Here is a 17,172-nt window from a genome sequence, read left to right on the forward strand (position 1 = left end):
ACTAATGGGTTGAGGCAACAGCATCACATAATGACTTTTAAAAAGAAATGCTTCTGCGTGCTGTGAGAAAACAGCCTCTGCCTGTCAAGTGTGTTCACCAGTGTTCCTTTCATCCTCTGCTCTTGCGACAACAAACCTCTAACCTCTTACTCTGCCTTCTGGATTTCTTGCTAGTGGGAGAAGTTGCAGATGACGGCCAGTGAGAGGAGGAAGATCATGTGCTCTGTAACATTCCATATCATTGCCATCACCTGCGTTGTGTGGTCTCTATATGTCCTTATAGACAGGACTGCTGAAGAGATTAAACAGGGACAGACTACTGGTATGTTACTTTATTTCTTATTTCAGTGATTCTGAATGCAAAGAGGCGGCAGCTCTGTAGAGCAAGATGTTATTTTTAAACAGTCAGATCTCGGGCTTCAGTAATTCAAATACAGCTCGAAGTTGCACCATTTTAACTAAAGGTGTGATTCTAAACCAAGTTAGTTAAACTAGTGCACCTTTGTGTGTGGACATTCTTAAATCAATTTAAACTGGCTTATTGGTTTATTCTATACTAGTAAAATGTGCAGGTGTGGGTTAATCCAGTCTAACTAATTTTAAACCAATATAAGAGTGTACACACACACAGTTGCACTGCTTTTACTAAATGTTTTTAACTACAACTTCTCTGTGTAGACAACACCTAAGTGTTTGCTGCTTTTTATTCCCATTAGCCATGCTAATGAGCTAAAAGAATCTCCTTGTTCATCAGTAAGAGGATTGTTTATTGAAGTCCAGTCAGTTACATGATGAGTTGACACAGATGTCACTAAGGACAGAATTTGGCCTGCTGAAATTTCATTACTGATGGTGATGCATGAACCACAAGGAACCAAGCCTGACTCTTAGATTCCAAGTTGTGTTTGAAGGGCTAACAGTTAAAAAACAAAACAAAACCCCCCATGTTTTTACTTGTAAGCAAGGCACATTTGCTGTGGAAATAATTGAGCGTCCATAAATCCAGAAACCCACAGTCATTTTTACACAGTCTCTTTTCAGAGTACAGCCACTCTTTAAAATATACATTTTGATGACTTACTGTCACCTTTCATTTTCAGTTGTAGTTTGATAGTATTTGATTGTTGCTCAGTGAAGAGGCTGCTTTAATGTAAGCTTCTGATCTCTCTTCCATCTGACAACATCCTTTATATGTGTAGTGAAAATTGTTGACCTTTTAATGTGAGGGATCAATATGATTATGAAAAGCATATGCTTTCAAATGTTTATAGCCTCCAGGTTATTTTAGACAAATATTTTAGATGAGCATAAATGGGAATAGCATGAATATTTAGTACTTGGTACTGTTACTCCGTTTCACAATTCAGATGAAATGAGCAATCTGACGAGTACTACAATAAGATGGCTAGTGCGTGTGTATGCATGCATGCACCACTGCCTCTGCTGGACATAATCAGAACTGCTTATCTATGTGGCATAGGTCCTATACTGCTAAACATTCATGGGATTTCATCTGTAACGAAGTGGCAGGGGTTCTGTCCTTTTGGAGCAAGAGAATCTGAGTTCTTTCCCTGCCGCTGCTGTGCAATTCCGAATGGTCATGTGTGTGCAGCCCAGTGACAAATGTGTCCTAGCAGGCCACGGATTTGTTACATTATTGTTGATTCTCTATGGAACTTGAAAATGGGTGGATTAGCATGATCTATCCTGCAATGCCCCTGACCAGCCAATAATAGAGAGGTTTGATATGTATAGTACCTACACTGGAGAATGGATGTAATACTAACCGTCTCTAAGTCTAACAGAAAAAGGTATAACAAGATCCAGGTGTAAATACCTGTCCTTTCCTGGTTACTGTGCAGCCACTCCGCAGTCTAATCCAGTAGTCAGTAACTTAAAAATAATCTCTAAAATCTAACCTATAAATATTTATTAAATTAAAACCAATATATATATCTAATAAAAGGACAGAAAAATGATTGCCAATGGAGCAGTAGTATTGATGACTAAAGCCCATAATTAAAATTTAGGATATGGAGAATTAAATATATATAAAATTAGCAGGATACACGAAATTATTGTCCGGAATCACTGCTTATCGCTAAAAAGAGCCAGCATATTGGCCGTGGCATACATGGCAGGCCTACAAATACTCTCTTTAAAATTTTTACATCTATCTATATCAGAAATTTTTAAAATCTCATCATTACCCTCACTCCACTTCTGCTTGCCCCAACTACAAACCCAAGAAAGTGGATGATCTTACCTCCTGTGATCTTTTTCACCTCCTCCTCCAACTCAGAATAGTACTCTGCTTTCTCTATATGGGCTGATTCCATACTGTCGGTGTTGTCTTCCCATCACACAGTTACATCCACGACAATAATAATACCTTCTTTCTCAATGATAATATCCGGTTTTCTAAGCCTACCCTCTTTGTTTCGAAGGTAAGGCTTGACCCATACCTTGCATCCAACTTTACTCACTTTGCCAATTAACGCTTTAACAATTCTGTTATGTCTATTAATTCTCACGTCTTTGGTCTTGATACATTGCCCCGAAATGTGCGGAATGGTTTCTTTAACCTTTCTGCACCATCTACACATAGCATCTTCCTTATTCCTTCCTCTTGCTAGAGTCTCCCTGGTGGGAAATACATTCAATCTCATTTGTAACGCAGTAATCAAAGAGGAGGACTTGGCCAAACATGGTATTTTAAAAACAAATTACTAATAAAATCATTCATAAAATATTTAATCCCTATTCCCTGACAACTCAATCCACTCCATCTAAAAAACTCTTCTTCTCTCCATGTCTTGGGGTTAGCAGTACTAGCACTGTATGTTAAAATTTTATCAATCAAATTTTCTCCAGTGTATAAAAAGGACAAATCAATCCAATCATCGCTGCAGACAATATGTCTTCTCCATTTTCGGATCAGCATATTTGGTATTTGAACACTAAATTTTGTCATTGCTAAACCCCCATCCCTAATTCTAGCATAAAATAATCCATCCGTTACACATTGAGGGAGATGTAAAATATTTTTAAGAACTTTTCTAACTAAAATATCCAATTCATTTAAAACATAAAATGGTGGCTCAATTAAAAGCAAATCATAAAATAGTCTTGTTAAAACATATGTTTTTAAAATTATCAATTTTTGGGCTGGTTTTAGACGAGCTTTACATAAATTAACACACCATTCTATTAACTTTTCCTTAGGGCATACATTAGCAACACCTACCCATGGATCTATTCTAGCTCCTAAATATCTTTCTGTTTCTCCAGGTTGAATGTAATCAATAAAATCGTTTCCTAGTCCCCATTTTCCTTTAGGATTAACCACATATATACCATTACCTGGTAATACATGGAAGCCCTTCATCTTTTTAACATTAACCTTTAGACTAGTATTCTGACAAAAGTGATCTCAAATTTTTAAATTATTAATCATTCCCTCATATGAGCTACTTAAAATTGCAATGTCATCAGCAAAAGCTAGTGACGTAATTTTCCTTCCTTGAACTAAAAATCCACTACCATCATTCTCTAATCTATTTAAAAGGGGATCCATAGCTATGTTAAATAAAATTGGAGATAAAGGGTCTCCCTGTTTCACCCCGCTTCTAATTAAAATAGAATTCGCACTATTCTCACCCACACAAATTTTGGTAAAACAATCTGTAAACAAATCCCTAATTATCTCTATAAAATTCTCACAGATACCAAATCTTTTTAAACCCTTTAAAATATGGCCGTGCCCCACTGAATCAAAAGTTTTGGCAAGATCTACAAACACTTCAGCAATTTCATCACCATTTCTTTTTGCTCCTTTAATTAATTTTTCTAATATAGAGATATTCTCTTCGCACCCAGGGGCAGATATAAAATCTTTTTGCCTGTGGCATATTTTAACTGCCATAGATAATCTCTTAGCTAAAATTTTAGTGTATAATCTCACCCATACAGAGCCTATAGTCAGGGGCCTCCAGGAAGATATTTTCTTTAACTCCTGGGGATCCTGTACCTTTGGAATTAAAATAGTTCAGTTTTCTTTAAAACATTCAGGGACTTGCTTATTTAAAAACCATATGTTAAAAATCCTCGTTAAAATGTGGGTGTCTATATTAAAAAGATCCCATAGGTCACTAACTTTGACTTTATCTGGGTCAGGGGCACTAGTTTTCCTAATTTCTCTTAGCACTTCCCTAAATTCATCTGTCGATATTGGACTATTTAGGACCTCATTATCCGCTTTTTATTTTACTGATGGCCACCCTCTAGTGTTTCCATGTCCGATTTTATCTAATATATCCTTATAATATAATTCAATTTCTTGTAATGGAATATTGCATTTGGCTTTATCAGGTTCTCCCATTATAATTCTTGCCAATCTTTTCTTATCTTTCTTGAATAATGTTTGGTAAAACCTAAGTTTGGCCTTTTTTGATGCATATTTCTTTTTAAAAATTGTTGGTGGCCTATCCCCTTTTCTATATCCTTTACCTCTTTTCACCTGTTTATTATTAGCTCCAATACTAGCTTCCAAATTACATTCGTTTTCTCGAGGAATCATCAACAATTTACATAACTCTTCTAACATTCCCCAACCGACAGCCGCCGTCGCGGATTGAGTTAGCTGTTTTTCTATAAAATCTGCATACCATTTCTACCCCCACAAGACTTAAAACCCTATCAATTAAAACCTGGCTTTATCTTTTCCCGTGGTGGGTAGATCTTCTAGAATATTCCCTATCCCACCCTCACCCCCTAAAACTTCCAAATCACTTTTACTCTTTACCTTCTTTTTGGCCAAGTCTCTCCTCTTATCTGATATCTGCTTATTAGTTTTGGTCTTTAATTCTCTTTCTACACATTTATTGATATTTCTCATTCCAGCATATTTAGCTTCAAGCTGGAATAACATTTCAATTTCATGCTCAGTCCAAACTCGAGAGCAAATAGCTTTTCCCACCACTCTAGCTTCTTTTCTTTGTTCATTTCTTACCATGGGATGTCTTTTTCTGGTGTGTTGACTCAGCCCTGATCTTGTATGGAATGCAGACCCACAGACTGTGCAGGTGTATTTTCTGTCTGAGTTGTCCACCTCCTTGGGTGTGCACCTGGGTAATGACAAGCGATGTTGTGGTAATGAGAGTGCTTGCCACATTTCTTGCACACCACTCTAATGGCCGTACTCTTATGTACAACATTAATATGTTTTGCCCATTTCCCGAAAGTAGATAAAATTTGAGGACATATAGGACAATTAAAACAATCAACAGGATACTCTAAATAAAATATTCCCTCTTTATGCGAGCTACTATCCTTCAACCTAGCTATCCTATTAAGATCTGTATTTAAATCATCTGCTAAAATATTACCAATTTCTGTAAAATCAATTTGTACATTTGTAAAATATTAAAATTACTGGAATCAATAAAATACGGATCATTAAATGAGTTTAAATATTTATCATAAAAGCTAGATTTAAGATTGTCTATCTCTAAGTCACTATATTAGTAAAAATCATCAGTAAAAATGTCAAATCTAAAACCTGATTCTCACTAAAATAGTCTTGTTCCTCCGGAACATTTTCTCTCTCTCCATCTTGGAGATCTTGTGCATTCATACAACCGGTCCCTCCTTCTTTTACTCTTTCTATAGAGTGAGGAGAGAGCAACGGACCAGCTCTATGAATTATTCCCCTAACATATTTAACGCTACTGGTCAGGGCATCAAAGCCAGTAGCAGGGGCGTTGTTAATCCGGTCCAGCACCAATCCGGTATAAAATTCAAATTCATTATTCTCCATAATTAAAAGATGTAACCCTTCACAGGGGGAGACTTACCCTTACCAGGGGGAAGCTATCCGTTACCAGGGGGGACTAACCTGTGCCTGGGGGAGTCTTACCCTTACCAGGGGGGCAGAGATATTGGGGCTGCCCACCTCATCCCCCCCTCCACCCCCCCGGGAGGGGGGTTTGCCCTCTGCGATCAGCCTGGTTCTCCACCAGTTACCGACTCTCACCACGATGAGGTTGCGGTTGGACTTGCCACTCAGAGGCTTTCCTCAGTGAGGGGTCCCTGCCAGCTTAAAGCCGAGCCCTAACGGGAGGGTGGAAGAGGACTCAGATCTAGGGAGGAGATACCCTTCGACGCGGCTCTCGCCATCTCACCCACACCGATTATCCTCTCCTCCTCACCCTCAGGTTCCTCGAGGAGGGGACTCAACCCCTCCGACCGTCCGGGCTCGCCAACTGGACAGGGTCCAGAGACGCATGAATGGCCCTTAAGAGAGTCCATTTAATTGGGACAAATTCAAATGAAAAATAATGCTGTATATTTTTAACAGTGAGGGCAAGCTTCCCAAGGGAGGGGGTAACTTCTCCACCATTTGCAGCCTTTAGATCAAGATTGGAGGTTTCTTTCCAAAAGGGATATGCTCTAGTTATTGGGCTGGATGTGTGGACCACTAGGTGAAGCTGTCTAACCTGTGCTAGAGCCGAGGTCTGACTAGATGATCCCGTCCAGGTTCAAAGCCTGTGAATCCATGTGTAGTGTGATCACTGACTGGGCAGGAAGAGGTATAAAGGAGATTGAACTGTTTGCGAGCTGCTACTTATACCCTCTAGGGGTCAGTGCTCCCAGTCAACTTTGAGAATTAGACTATAAGTCATGGACTGGTCTTACATGTTCTGTAAAGTGCCATGTACCTCTATGGCATCTTACAAATAATAATAAAGGAACCCATCCGTCATCACATCAGTTTGCTCTTTTACAATGTTGCCAAGGATTTTAACCCAAATCCCCTGCCAAAATCCAAAGGGGTTTGGATTTGAGATTCCGATTATGACCTTTTCTGTGTCTCTGCTTTCAAGGATGCTGTGCAGCCTCACTAATATTAACATGGCCCTTTCTTTTCCTTCAGGCATTCTAGAGTGGCCATTTTGGACTAAGTTGGTAGTTGTGGCTATTGGCTTCACTGGAGGACTTCTCTTCATGTATGTACAATGCAAAGTATATGTACAGCTGTGGAAGAGACTTAAGGCTTATAACCGAGTAATATATGTACAAAACTGTCCGGAAACTAGCAAGAAGGGTATCTTTGAAAAATCTGCACTACTGGAGCCAAATCTTGAAAATAAAGAAATGCTTGCAGTCCACCATTCGGATACAAACTCTTCACATTACACAGATCCTGAAGACTGTGGTGCAGAAATCCTTCATGTCTAATCTTTGGGGCAGAGGGGAGGAAGGGTCTGTATGTTCCTGAAGATTTAAATCATCATTGTTTACTGCAAACTGCTCTACCTTTTTAAAATCAGCTAACAGCCTAGCGCTGGGGATTAATTTTTTTTTTTTACATTTTTTTTAATCCCTCTGACATATCTGTCAGTATGTTATCATGGTTGCATACCTCTCAATGTTTTGTGTATCAGACTGGCCTGTACAAAGAGACACAGGAGGCTTCACTGGATGAGGCAAAGCGTCAGAGTACGGCAAGTCCAGTGTGACCCATCATCTGCTTTATGGAGTCTGCTTCTTTTTAAAAGACAGCTAGCTCTAAACTATCCCAGAATGCATGTGGGATAATTTAAGCCTTGATGAGAGGATTGCTTCAGACATCAAGGAACAGCTGAAAGAGAGGAACGAGAGACCTAGAATCTAATCTACTGCTAACACTGCCACTAACATTTCTCGTGGGCAGCAGCTCTAAGATTATGCTTTACATATTGTGATAAAGGACTCACAAAGCATATAGCACTTTTTAAAGTCTTTATTTTGTAATATATGTGTCCAATGAGAATGAAACTTGAAAGAATGTCTCATTTCAAAATATCCCTTTTTAATACTCACTCTGGATCTGCTTCCATCCTATTAGGTCCTAAACCTCTTGCCTTACAAAAATCTAACGTGGTTTCCAACGCATACCCACAGTATCTTACTAAGCATAACACTAAAAACTCTGCCTCTTGGGGTTTTTCTTTTGAGGAGCAAATTTTTCAAAGAATATTGCACTTGTGACTAGTACATGGAGAGTAGTGGATGTAAAATGTTTGTTTTAATGTGTAATGGTTTCAGTGGTCTGTTTTGGGGGTTGCTGTTTTTTGTTTTGTTTTTGTTTTTTAAATCCAATTACATAGTTGACAGACCTGCACATATCCCCCTGATGTAACCATCATTCCAGCTGCTGGCAAAGGGGTTTTGACACCTTGTATTGGTAAAATGTGATCTTTTAAGAAAAAAATAGTCAATACAACTGAAATTGGTTTGCCTTCTTTAATGCTGTCAAATTCTTGGGCTATTCACACACAACACAAAGAGGTGTTGAAAACAACTTATAAGGAGTAAATATTGCATAGGGGCTCCAGTCTCTCCTTACCTGAGGTTGAAACCACCTTCCTGTTTTATGCCCAAATTTTGATATATTTCTTGGTCAGTGTGATTTTGATTTGTTTGTTTTAAACCTGTGAATGGCTCATTGTATTAACTGCTTGATGGGAAGAGGAACAGGTATGGAGCCAGGGGGAGGAGTGCTAGGTCGAGTTGTCCATACATGAGCTTTCTTAGGGAATCATTCTTTCAACTAGAGTCAACTCAAGATGAAGGTTGTCTAGATCCCACACCTTATTAAACCAGATCATAGTGTCAGCATCATTGAAATGAAAAAGGCCATGTTAAAAGGTATTGCACAAGGTTTCTAGTTTTTAAAAACTGACTTGCTCCATTTAAGTCCAATCCAACTCCCAATAAAGTCAATGGCAATCTTTTTATTGAGTTTAATGGGAGTTGCTCTGGGATCCTTAGTTCATTAGGAAATCTATTTACCTGTTGAAATATTGGACTAGATCCGAAGGTCTTTATCCAGGGTTTATTCAATCCTTTCTCACGCAAACTCCCACTGAGCAAAGGTTTGGCCCAATGAAAATAGTTGGACACTGGAGGGGACGAACAGCAGATCAGTGAGATTTTCTCAAAATGTGATGTTAATAAATTTCTCTCTCGAGCTTTTTGATAAAAATCTGTGGATTTCTTTATAGGGCAAAGGAGGGAGGATGCTAAGAGGCCATGGACCAGTGGTTTCTAAAACCAGTGAGTGAGGAGAGAGAGAGAGAGAGAGAGAGAGTGTGTGTGTGTGTGTGTGTGTGTGTGTTTTTCAAGCTTACAGGCCTTGGCCTTTGTTAATAATATGGTACCCTGTTCTTGGGATGCTTTAAAATATCATAGGCCTCTGGACAATATATCAAGTTGCATTGGCATAGACTTTTGTTGCTGTGGTGGGTGTCATGACGTTCCATGCTCAGACGGTATAGGCAGACGAGAACCCTCCCTTCCATCATCTTGGCAGCAGTCCTCATCTCCCCATGCATGCAGAGTCTATTGCCTATTCTATTGCCGCATTCTAAAGTGCAATTATTTGGGTCCCTTTCTGAACCCTCTTACTCTCAACATCCTGTTAATGACCATGCTCTGTTCACTAGAACCTATATCATGTGGTGGTTTTTATGTTTGGTGAACAGGTTGAGCAAATATACTCAGGTGGGTTAAATAATAGGACTTACATGTCTTCATCAAATTCTTATTCAATTTTCATGCATGCAAGGATGCAAGGATTAAACATTAACATGTAGAGTCATCGCCAGGGTTGGGCCATGTGGAGTCTCATCTGACCAGTGACCCTTTGAGGAAACATTACTATAGTTTGGCATTTTGGAAGCTTAGCTTAGCATGTGCCAGCTACTGTACAATACACTGAGAATGTTAAAGACTTTTTTTCTCCCTTCCCTCTTCCCTCCTCTCTGCCCCAAATGTATCTTGTCTTATAAATAAATACGCTCTCATTGAAACAGACTGAAAAAGAATTGCATGCAAGGTTAATTTAGCTGTTCCGTTGGCATCCATGGCCTTTCCCCAATTCTTCTTCTGTGAGCAGAATCGGGGCGATATATCAACTCTTACCAGTGTAAATAATCCCATTGAAATCAACAGAACTCGTGATGAGAGAAAGGGCTGCAGAATTTGGCCTTTACTTTGAATCTTGCTATTTTTCACTCATTCTGATGATGTTTCTCATGTTGATTCTTTCCCCTGAGAATGATACAGTAGCCTCTGAAATGTCCTTTTCCTTCTTTAGCACAGTGCCATCTGGTGGTATGAGCAAGTCTAAATGATGCTTTATCATCACCCTTAGGAGGGAGGTTCTGTTGATCTGTTGCAGCCGTCCAGCTGCTCATGTCCAACCACTGCATGGCGTTTACACTGGTTCTAGTCCTGCAAAAACGAGGGCAGAATTAAGTCAGTGGAGCTGCAGGGGGTGCATGTGAGAGCAGAATTGGAGTCAAAGAGAACAGCTGCTTCGTTTAACTACTGAAGCATTATCCAGAGGCTATCCATAGACTATTGGGCTGAGTGCTTGCTGAATAATAGAAACACTGAATTATAATCTAGTGGAAGCCCCCACCAGGCTCCCTTTCCAATGTCTTACAAGGTCCTGTCCAGAAAATGTCAGACTATTCCAAGGAAAATTTCCTGTTGCATCATATCCAATATGCTGGCAGGATCACAAACACACATTAGGTTAGAATTATAAACGTGTATTAGAGAAGGCTGATCATCTTTAACATGTTTTCATGTACTAAACCCCCATGAAGTCTCAGGAGTTGCCTAAAATAATCCTTTATGTGGGGGAGAGATTGAAAGGAAACAAACTAGCCACCATCACAAAATGCTGCCCTCTACTGAGTAGAGCTGGGCTTGAGCTGTCAACTTTGGATCCAAGCCTGCAACCAAACACCCCTGGAGAGAGTTCTGAGGCGGGGCAATTCCCAAAGAGTTTGCCTGAGCCTGTGATGGACAGTAGGCTGTGTAATGCCCTTGTAGGAACCCTGGGATGGACTTGTGAAGGAACCACAACTCCCTCCTTATGTTTCCCTGCCTGCCCCCTCACCAGCTCATCCCCTTTGACTAGAGCATTGTTTCCACCCACTCTGCACCCTGCTGTTGGAGTGATGAGTGCTGGGTGTGCAGCCCTGTCTCACATCCTTGCTGTGATGTGGGAAATACTAAAATGGCTGTGCATGGGGGTAGAGTTTTACTCCCTTACATGACTACATTGGGTTGGGTCACAGTCTGGTGATCCAGATGCGCCTAAAGTCAAGGGCTGTTGAGATCCAGTTTCCTGGTTTGGGCTTTTGTAGAGAAAGGGCCTAGCCATGAAGGACAGCCATGCATGGGAATTCTTCCCTCCTCCCTACAGGTGTGTTTGGACCTGTGGTTCTTATTCAGACCCATCTCTAGTATGCTGATACATTAAGGGGCAAATACAAAAGCAAAGATATTGCTGGCTGGCTTTTCACAGCAATATCCGAGATATGCAAAATAAATTTTTTAAATGAGAACTTTTATTTTGTGATTTGTTATTATGGTTACTATTTAGTTTAAAATATTGCAACATCTGTATAGTCCAATGAAGAACTGAAAACTAGAAAGCACTTGTCTTTGTATAGAAGATAATTGTTAAAAATTGCAGCTGATCTCGTATTTAGATAAAACGTTTGTACATAGGTAATTGTATACTGTTAATCAACTTTACACTGGCATGTGTTGTATAGTTTATACAAGACACTTCACAGTTCTGCAGAATTTTTTTAGTTACTTAGTAAATTTCTAGTAACTTAAATATATAGTTTTACTTAAATGTATAGTTTTGTATCCTTTTCTGTATGTTCAGCTTTTTCTCAGTATTACCACTTGCAGAATTATTATTATTAGTTTCTTAAACTGTAATTGGTTATTTGTGCTGTGATATGCAGGGTTATTTCCTGCAGCAATAAAGCATTTCTACAAAAAGTAATTGGCAGAAAATTACTTTATTGCAAAGAAACTAGAGGCCCAGGCCTCAGAAACATTGAGCTATCCAGAGGTGACTTGATCGTGGACTACAGGTACTTTCACATGGGGAAAGAAATCTGATCTCAGTGGCTTCTCTTTAATTTAGCAGACCAAAATATAGAAGATCCAAGGGCATGAGGCTGATATCAGAAAAATTCAATTTGTTAACAAGGAAGTACCATTGGAACAACTGGATAGATTCTCCATCACATTCAGAAGATATGCTTGAGTTCAACCCCTGACCTAAAAAAAGGTCAGACTAGATGATCATGGGCTTGTATCACCTTCACAATCTATTGAGCTTCCTGAGAGGGCACTGTGAGATATTCTGAACCTTGCAAGTTTGAGCCTGGAGTTTTTCCACGTGGATTCTTTTTCTTCAGGACACTTTTTTAAGCAACTGCCATCAGTCTCTTGCAAACAAAGGCTAAGGTTGTGAGGTTATGCAGCAGATAAGCATTAAGCCCTGTTGTTATTAAGCCCTTAGGAGTGTGCTGAACAAGAATTTTCAAGCAGTCTTCTCCAAGGTCCTTCCTGTCCCACAAGTGAAAGAAGGCAGAAGATTTTGGATGTGAATCTCTGGCTAGGTAAGTGGTGTGGGTTGGAGAGTTTTGATTTTGTGGCACATTCATCCACCTTCTGTGGGGAAAGAGGGCTGTATAGTTTGGTCCCCCATCTACAACGTAGAGGCCATCCAATGTCCTTGGAGACAGGCTGGCTGGAGTGGTCAGGAGGGAGTTAAACTCCTAGCAAATGAGGAGAGAAGATCTGAGCGCTCAGCACAAAATCAAGAGTTGAGAACAAAATTAATCAAAAAACCAAAGGATACCAAAAGAAAAAAATCCTGAATTGCCTGTCAGCCAGTGCTAGGAGACTATGTGTCAACCACAGGAATTGGAATTGCTCATTTATGAGCATAAATTCAATCGAGTTGGTATTCCTGAAACCTGGTGGGATGATTTGCATGATTAGAATATTAAAATCAATGGCTAGAATCTATTTAGGAAGGATTGAGTGGGCAAAAGGGGAGGGGGAGTGCCACTCTGTCAAAAAAAAAAAAAAAAAAAAAAAAAAAAAAGCATAACATGATTCCGAGTGAGAAGAAAATTATCTTGAATGCTTATGGATCAATGTTCTAACAGAGAAAGCACAAGATGGGGTACTAGTCTGTGTCTGCTACAGCCCACCAAATCACGCTAGGGAGCAGGATGACCACAGGTTTATGCATCTATCTACAATACATAGGATAAAAAACTGCATGATCACGGGGGACTTCTATTTGAGTGATGTATTCTGGAGGTCTCATGAGGCCAATACTAAAGCTTTCTTGGAATTTCTAAACATTATAGATGGCAATTTCCTAACTCAAATAATGTTGCAGCCAACACGGGGGAATTCTTTATTAGACTCTAATTAAGAGATAAAGAGGAACTGATCACAGAACTACAGAGTGATCATGACTTGATCACATTGATAATCTGCAAACACAATAAACTACAGACCAGTAATATATATGTAAACAAGGTCCGACTGGCACCTCCCTGCTCAGCAGCTGAAAGGGGGGCACTTTATTTGCATGGACTTTGTATCTGCCTGAGTACAATTAAGTTCTCAGCATATTGCATAAGCACACGAGGTGCTGAGCATGATGGGAAATGGTCAGTATGTCTGGTATTGTGTTACAAATCACTTCTGTGTTAACTACAGGCTAATGAAATGTTGTCCTTCAATTGTATGAACAAATGGCAGCAGAACTGTGTTTAGCCTGTTCTGATGAAAAATTTACTCTCATCTAAACAGAGCCCAACAAGGGTGGTGGACGGATGTTTCAGCATTGTAAGGGCATCAGGGAGGGGGTGAGAAGTCTTCTGTTGAGATTGCACTAGACCTGGCAAAGGGCTACCCTCAGGCATGGATTGGCTATCTCCTCCCACTGTTAAAATGTAGAATGAAGGATTCCTCTTGGAGTCTTTTGTCTTGTTAAAAAGCAGAGATGTTGCTACTGTGTCAGCAGAAGGTTTTCCCATGAAGTGAAAGCTGAAATTCACTGAGAACTGAAATCACTAGAGGAACTGGGAAACCTTGATTGACAACCCGCAAAGAGGAGCCAATAGCAAGGACTCGGCAAGGCCCAGAGGTGGCAGGAGGCAACAGCGGAGAGGGCCTGGTCAAGCCCACGTCTGGCAGGAGCCTGCAGAAGGGGACTGGCAGAAATGGTAACCGAGAGGTGGACACTGCAACTATGATGGTCAATACAGGGAAAAGCAAGAAGGGAGAGGTGAAGGACACGCCCCCATACTCTGTGGTTGGGGCAGCTCATTGAGTTCATGATTTCTGTTTGCACTGGTTCCAAAACTGGTGCTGTATTACTTCCTTCCTGTTATTAAAAGGTTTACTTTCTATACTCAGACTCTGTGCTTGTGAGAGAGGAAGTATTCTCTTTTGGGGGCACCCAGGAGATAGTGTGATTTCCCAGGTGACTGGGTGGGGGCTTGAGGTGGTTTGGTGTTGTATCATTGATAGGAAGCCCTAGATATAGAACCCGCCCTTTGCTGCTGCTGGCTCTGCCTGGCAGAAGGGTTACAGATGTAAGCAAGGTCTGAGTGTCTGAGTAAAGAGGGGCACATTATTTGCATGGGCTTTGTATCTGCATGAGTACAATTAAGTACTTAGCATAATTTACCTAGGTGCGGAGCATAATGGAAAATGGTTAGCAGGGCTGGGTTTGGGTTACAAACCACTTTTGTGTCAACTGCTCGGGTAACGAAATGTTGTCCTTCAATTGTATGAACAGATGTCAGCAAAACTGTGTTTAGTCTGTTATGATAGAACACTTCACCCTAAACTAGACAGGGCTCCCCAAGGGTGGCAGGCCAATGTTTCAGCCTGGAAAAGGTGGAGGTGGAGAAATCTCCTATTGGGATTGCAGGGGCTAAGTGAAAGGGTGGCCCCCCTGGCAGGGAGTGACTCTCACCTCCCATTGTTAAAAGGTAGACTTAATGACTCACCTTGGAGTCTTTTGTCTCTTGAAAGCAGGGACATTTCCTGTATGACAGCAGAAGGTTTACCCTATGAGCTGAAATCACTAGGAGCTGAAATCACTAAGAGCTGAACTTTGTCTGACCACTAACAGAGCTGAGTGGGCAATAGGCAACTCTGGTGGGAGGCTAGCACAGTCGGTGCCAGCCCAGTCAACAAGGGGGCCGGCACAGTCGGTGCCAGCCCAGGGTGGCCAGCGGTTGGCGGAGAGGCCGGCACAGTCGGTGCCAGCCCAGGGCGGTCGGTGGAGGGGCTGGCACAGTCGGTGCCAGCGGTGGGGGACTCAGTGAGGCCCACAGGCGATAGGAGACAGCAGCAGAGGGGGCCTGGACAAGCCTGTGTTGGACCGGTGCGGCCTACGGGGCGGAGTCACACCTGAGAGGTGGATATTGCAACTACGACGGTCAGTACAGGGGCAAGAAGGAAGGGAGAGGCGAAGGACATGCCCTGTACTCTGGGGTGGGTTTGGACTCATTGAGTTCATGAACTCTGTTTGCACTGTTTCCCAAACCAGTGCGGTGTTATCTCTGTTTTGCTATTAAAAGGTTTCTTTCTACACTCAGACTCTCTGCTTGCGAGAGGGGAAGTATTGCCCTTTGGAGGGCGCCCAGGGGATAGTGTGTAATTTCCCAGGTGACTGGGTGGGGGCTCAAGCCAGTTTGGTGTTGCATCATTTACAGGGACCCCTAGATATAGAACCCGGCCCTTGCTGCTGCCGACTTGGTCTGGCAGAAGGGTTACACATATATACTTCGTGCTTTAATAGGTCGAATTTCACAAAGTTGCCAATGATGAGACAAATCAGCTGGGAAGAAGAATTGTATCAGAAAAATGTGAATGAGAATTGGAAATCATTTAAGAATACCTTCCTAGATGCCCAAAAAAACACAATCCAGGAAGAAGGGCATACTAGTTAAAAATCCAACCTGGTTCAGAGGGGATGTGAAGGCAGCTGGAAAATAAATGTGTGTGTGTGTGTGTGTGTGTGTGTATATATATATATATATATATATATGGAAGAAAGGGGCAGTTGATAGTAATGAATAAAAATCAGCAGTTAGGAATTGTAGGAAATTAATTAGGAAAGCCAAGAGACACAAGGAGAAATCTCTTGCCATCAGAGTTCAGGACAATAAGTTGAGGAGCTTGCTGGACTGTTAATGTTGATTTTCAATAACTCTTGGAGCACTGAGGAAGTTCCAGAAGACTTGAAGAAAGCTAATGTTATGCCAATTATTAAAAAGGGTAAACGGGCTGACATGGGTAATTATAGACCTCTTAGCATGACATTGATCCTGGGCAAGATAGTGGAGCATGTAGCCAATTAGTTCATTTTATCATCGATTTATCATTGTGTTATGTGCTGTCAGAGTCAATGCATATTTTATTTCATATATAATCAATGTGTGCTAAATAGATGTAAGTACTAGGCCACAGGCTTAAGAACACCTGACATGAGTGGGTTACTTGGGAATAATCCTTTGCCAGCAAGTCATAAGATTACTGCAAAGAATGTGACAATAGGTAATGTTACAAAAAACTAGATTGCAATAGACTTCAAGGGATAGTCCAAGATCACAGACTTATTTTAACATAATGGAGCATCCTGTCCTGACCGCAGCGTACATGTTGTGCTTTGATGATAATGAGAATAAGAGAAACTAAGAAAACCTATGAAAAATGAGGCATCCAATATTTATGGGGTGTGGAAGTACAGATAAGGAAAAGAAGGTTGAAACCCTCATGCATGTGTATAACGTGTTTGGTGTGCTCAGAATTACCATGTAAAAAGAGGTCCCCCTGGTTGTGTGAAAGTGAGAAGACCCAAGTTGCGACCCCAGTGGAAGACCCTACGGGAAACCCCAGTAGGAAACCTCCCTCTATCAGTGATTGAGAGATCCATCAGACCCTAGAATATCTTTGACGATATGACTACAGTCTTAGACATTGCATGTGTTTTTGTAGGATTTCTATATTCATGAGTAATTGTAACTTTACTTACAGCATTAATAAAACTTGTAGTGCAAATAAGACTGTTCACATGAATACCCTGGCTAGGATTATTTAGCTGAGGTTAGTCCTGCTTTGAGCAGGGGTTTGGACTAGATGACCTCCTGAGGTCCCTTCCAACTCGATGATTCTATGTCTGTGGTCACTAATCTTGGACTTTGTGTATTCCTAGAGTCTTTGAGAAAAGCACTAGAGGCGATGTGCACTCTGTTGAGCTTGAAACTG

At 40.9% G+C, this 17,172-nt stretch overlaps 1 protein-coding gene across 3 annotated transcripts in view; it reads left to right on the forward strand.

The window, feature by feature from the left end:
• Positions 1 to 12,300, forward strand: part of MARCHF8 (membrane associated ring-CH-type finger 8) — a 159,907-nt gene extending 147,607 nt beyond the window's left edge. For 2 of the 3 annotated variants that reach the window (XM_067539097.1, XM_067539105.1), the window contains 2 exons: positions 175 to 322; positions 6,935 to 12,300. In XM_067539097.1, coding sequence (XP_067395198.1) covers positions 175 to 322; positions 6,935 to 7,239 — 453 coding nt within the window. In that variant the 3' untranslated portion in view covers positions 7,240 to 12,300. The remainder of the gene's footprint in view (positions 1 to 174; positions 323 to 6,934) is intronic. The other variant, XM_067539111.1, reaches the window with a different exon arrangement.
• Positions 12,301 to 17,172: the final 4,872 nt, after the last annotated feature.

This window comes from Emydura macquarii, unplaced genomic scaffold (genome assembly GCF_026122565.2).
Source record: "Emydura macquarii macquarii isolate MOO-44397 ecotype Brisbane River unplaced genomic scaffold, CSIRO-AGI_Emac_v2 contig_67, whole genome shotgun sequence".
Taxonomy (NCBI): Eukaryota; Metazoa; Chordata; order Testudines; family Chelidae; genus Emydura; species Emydura macquarii.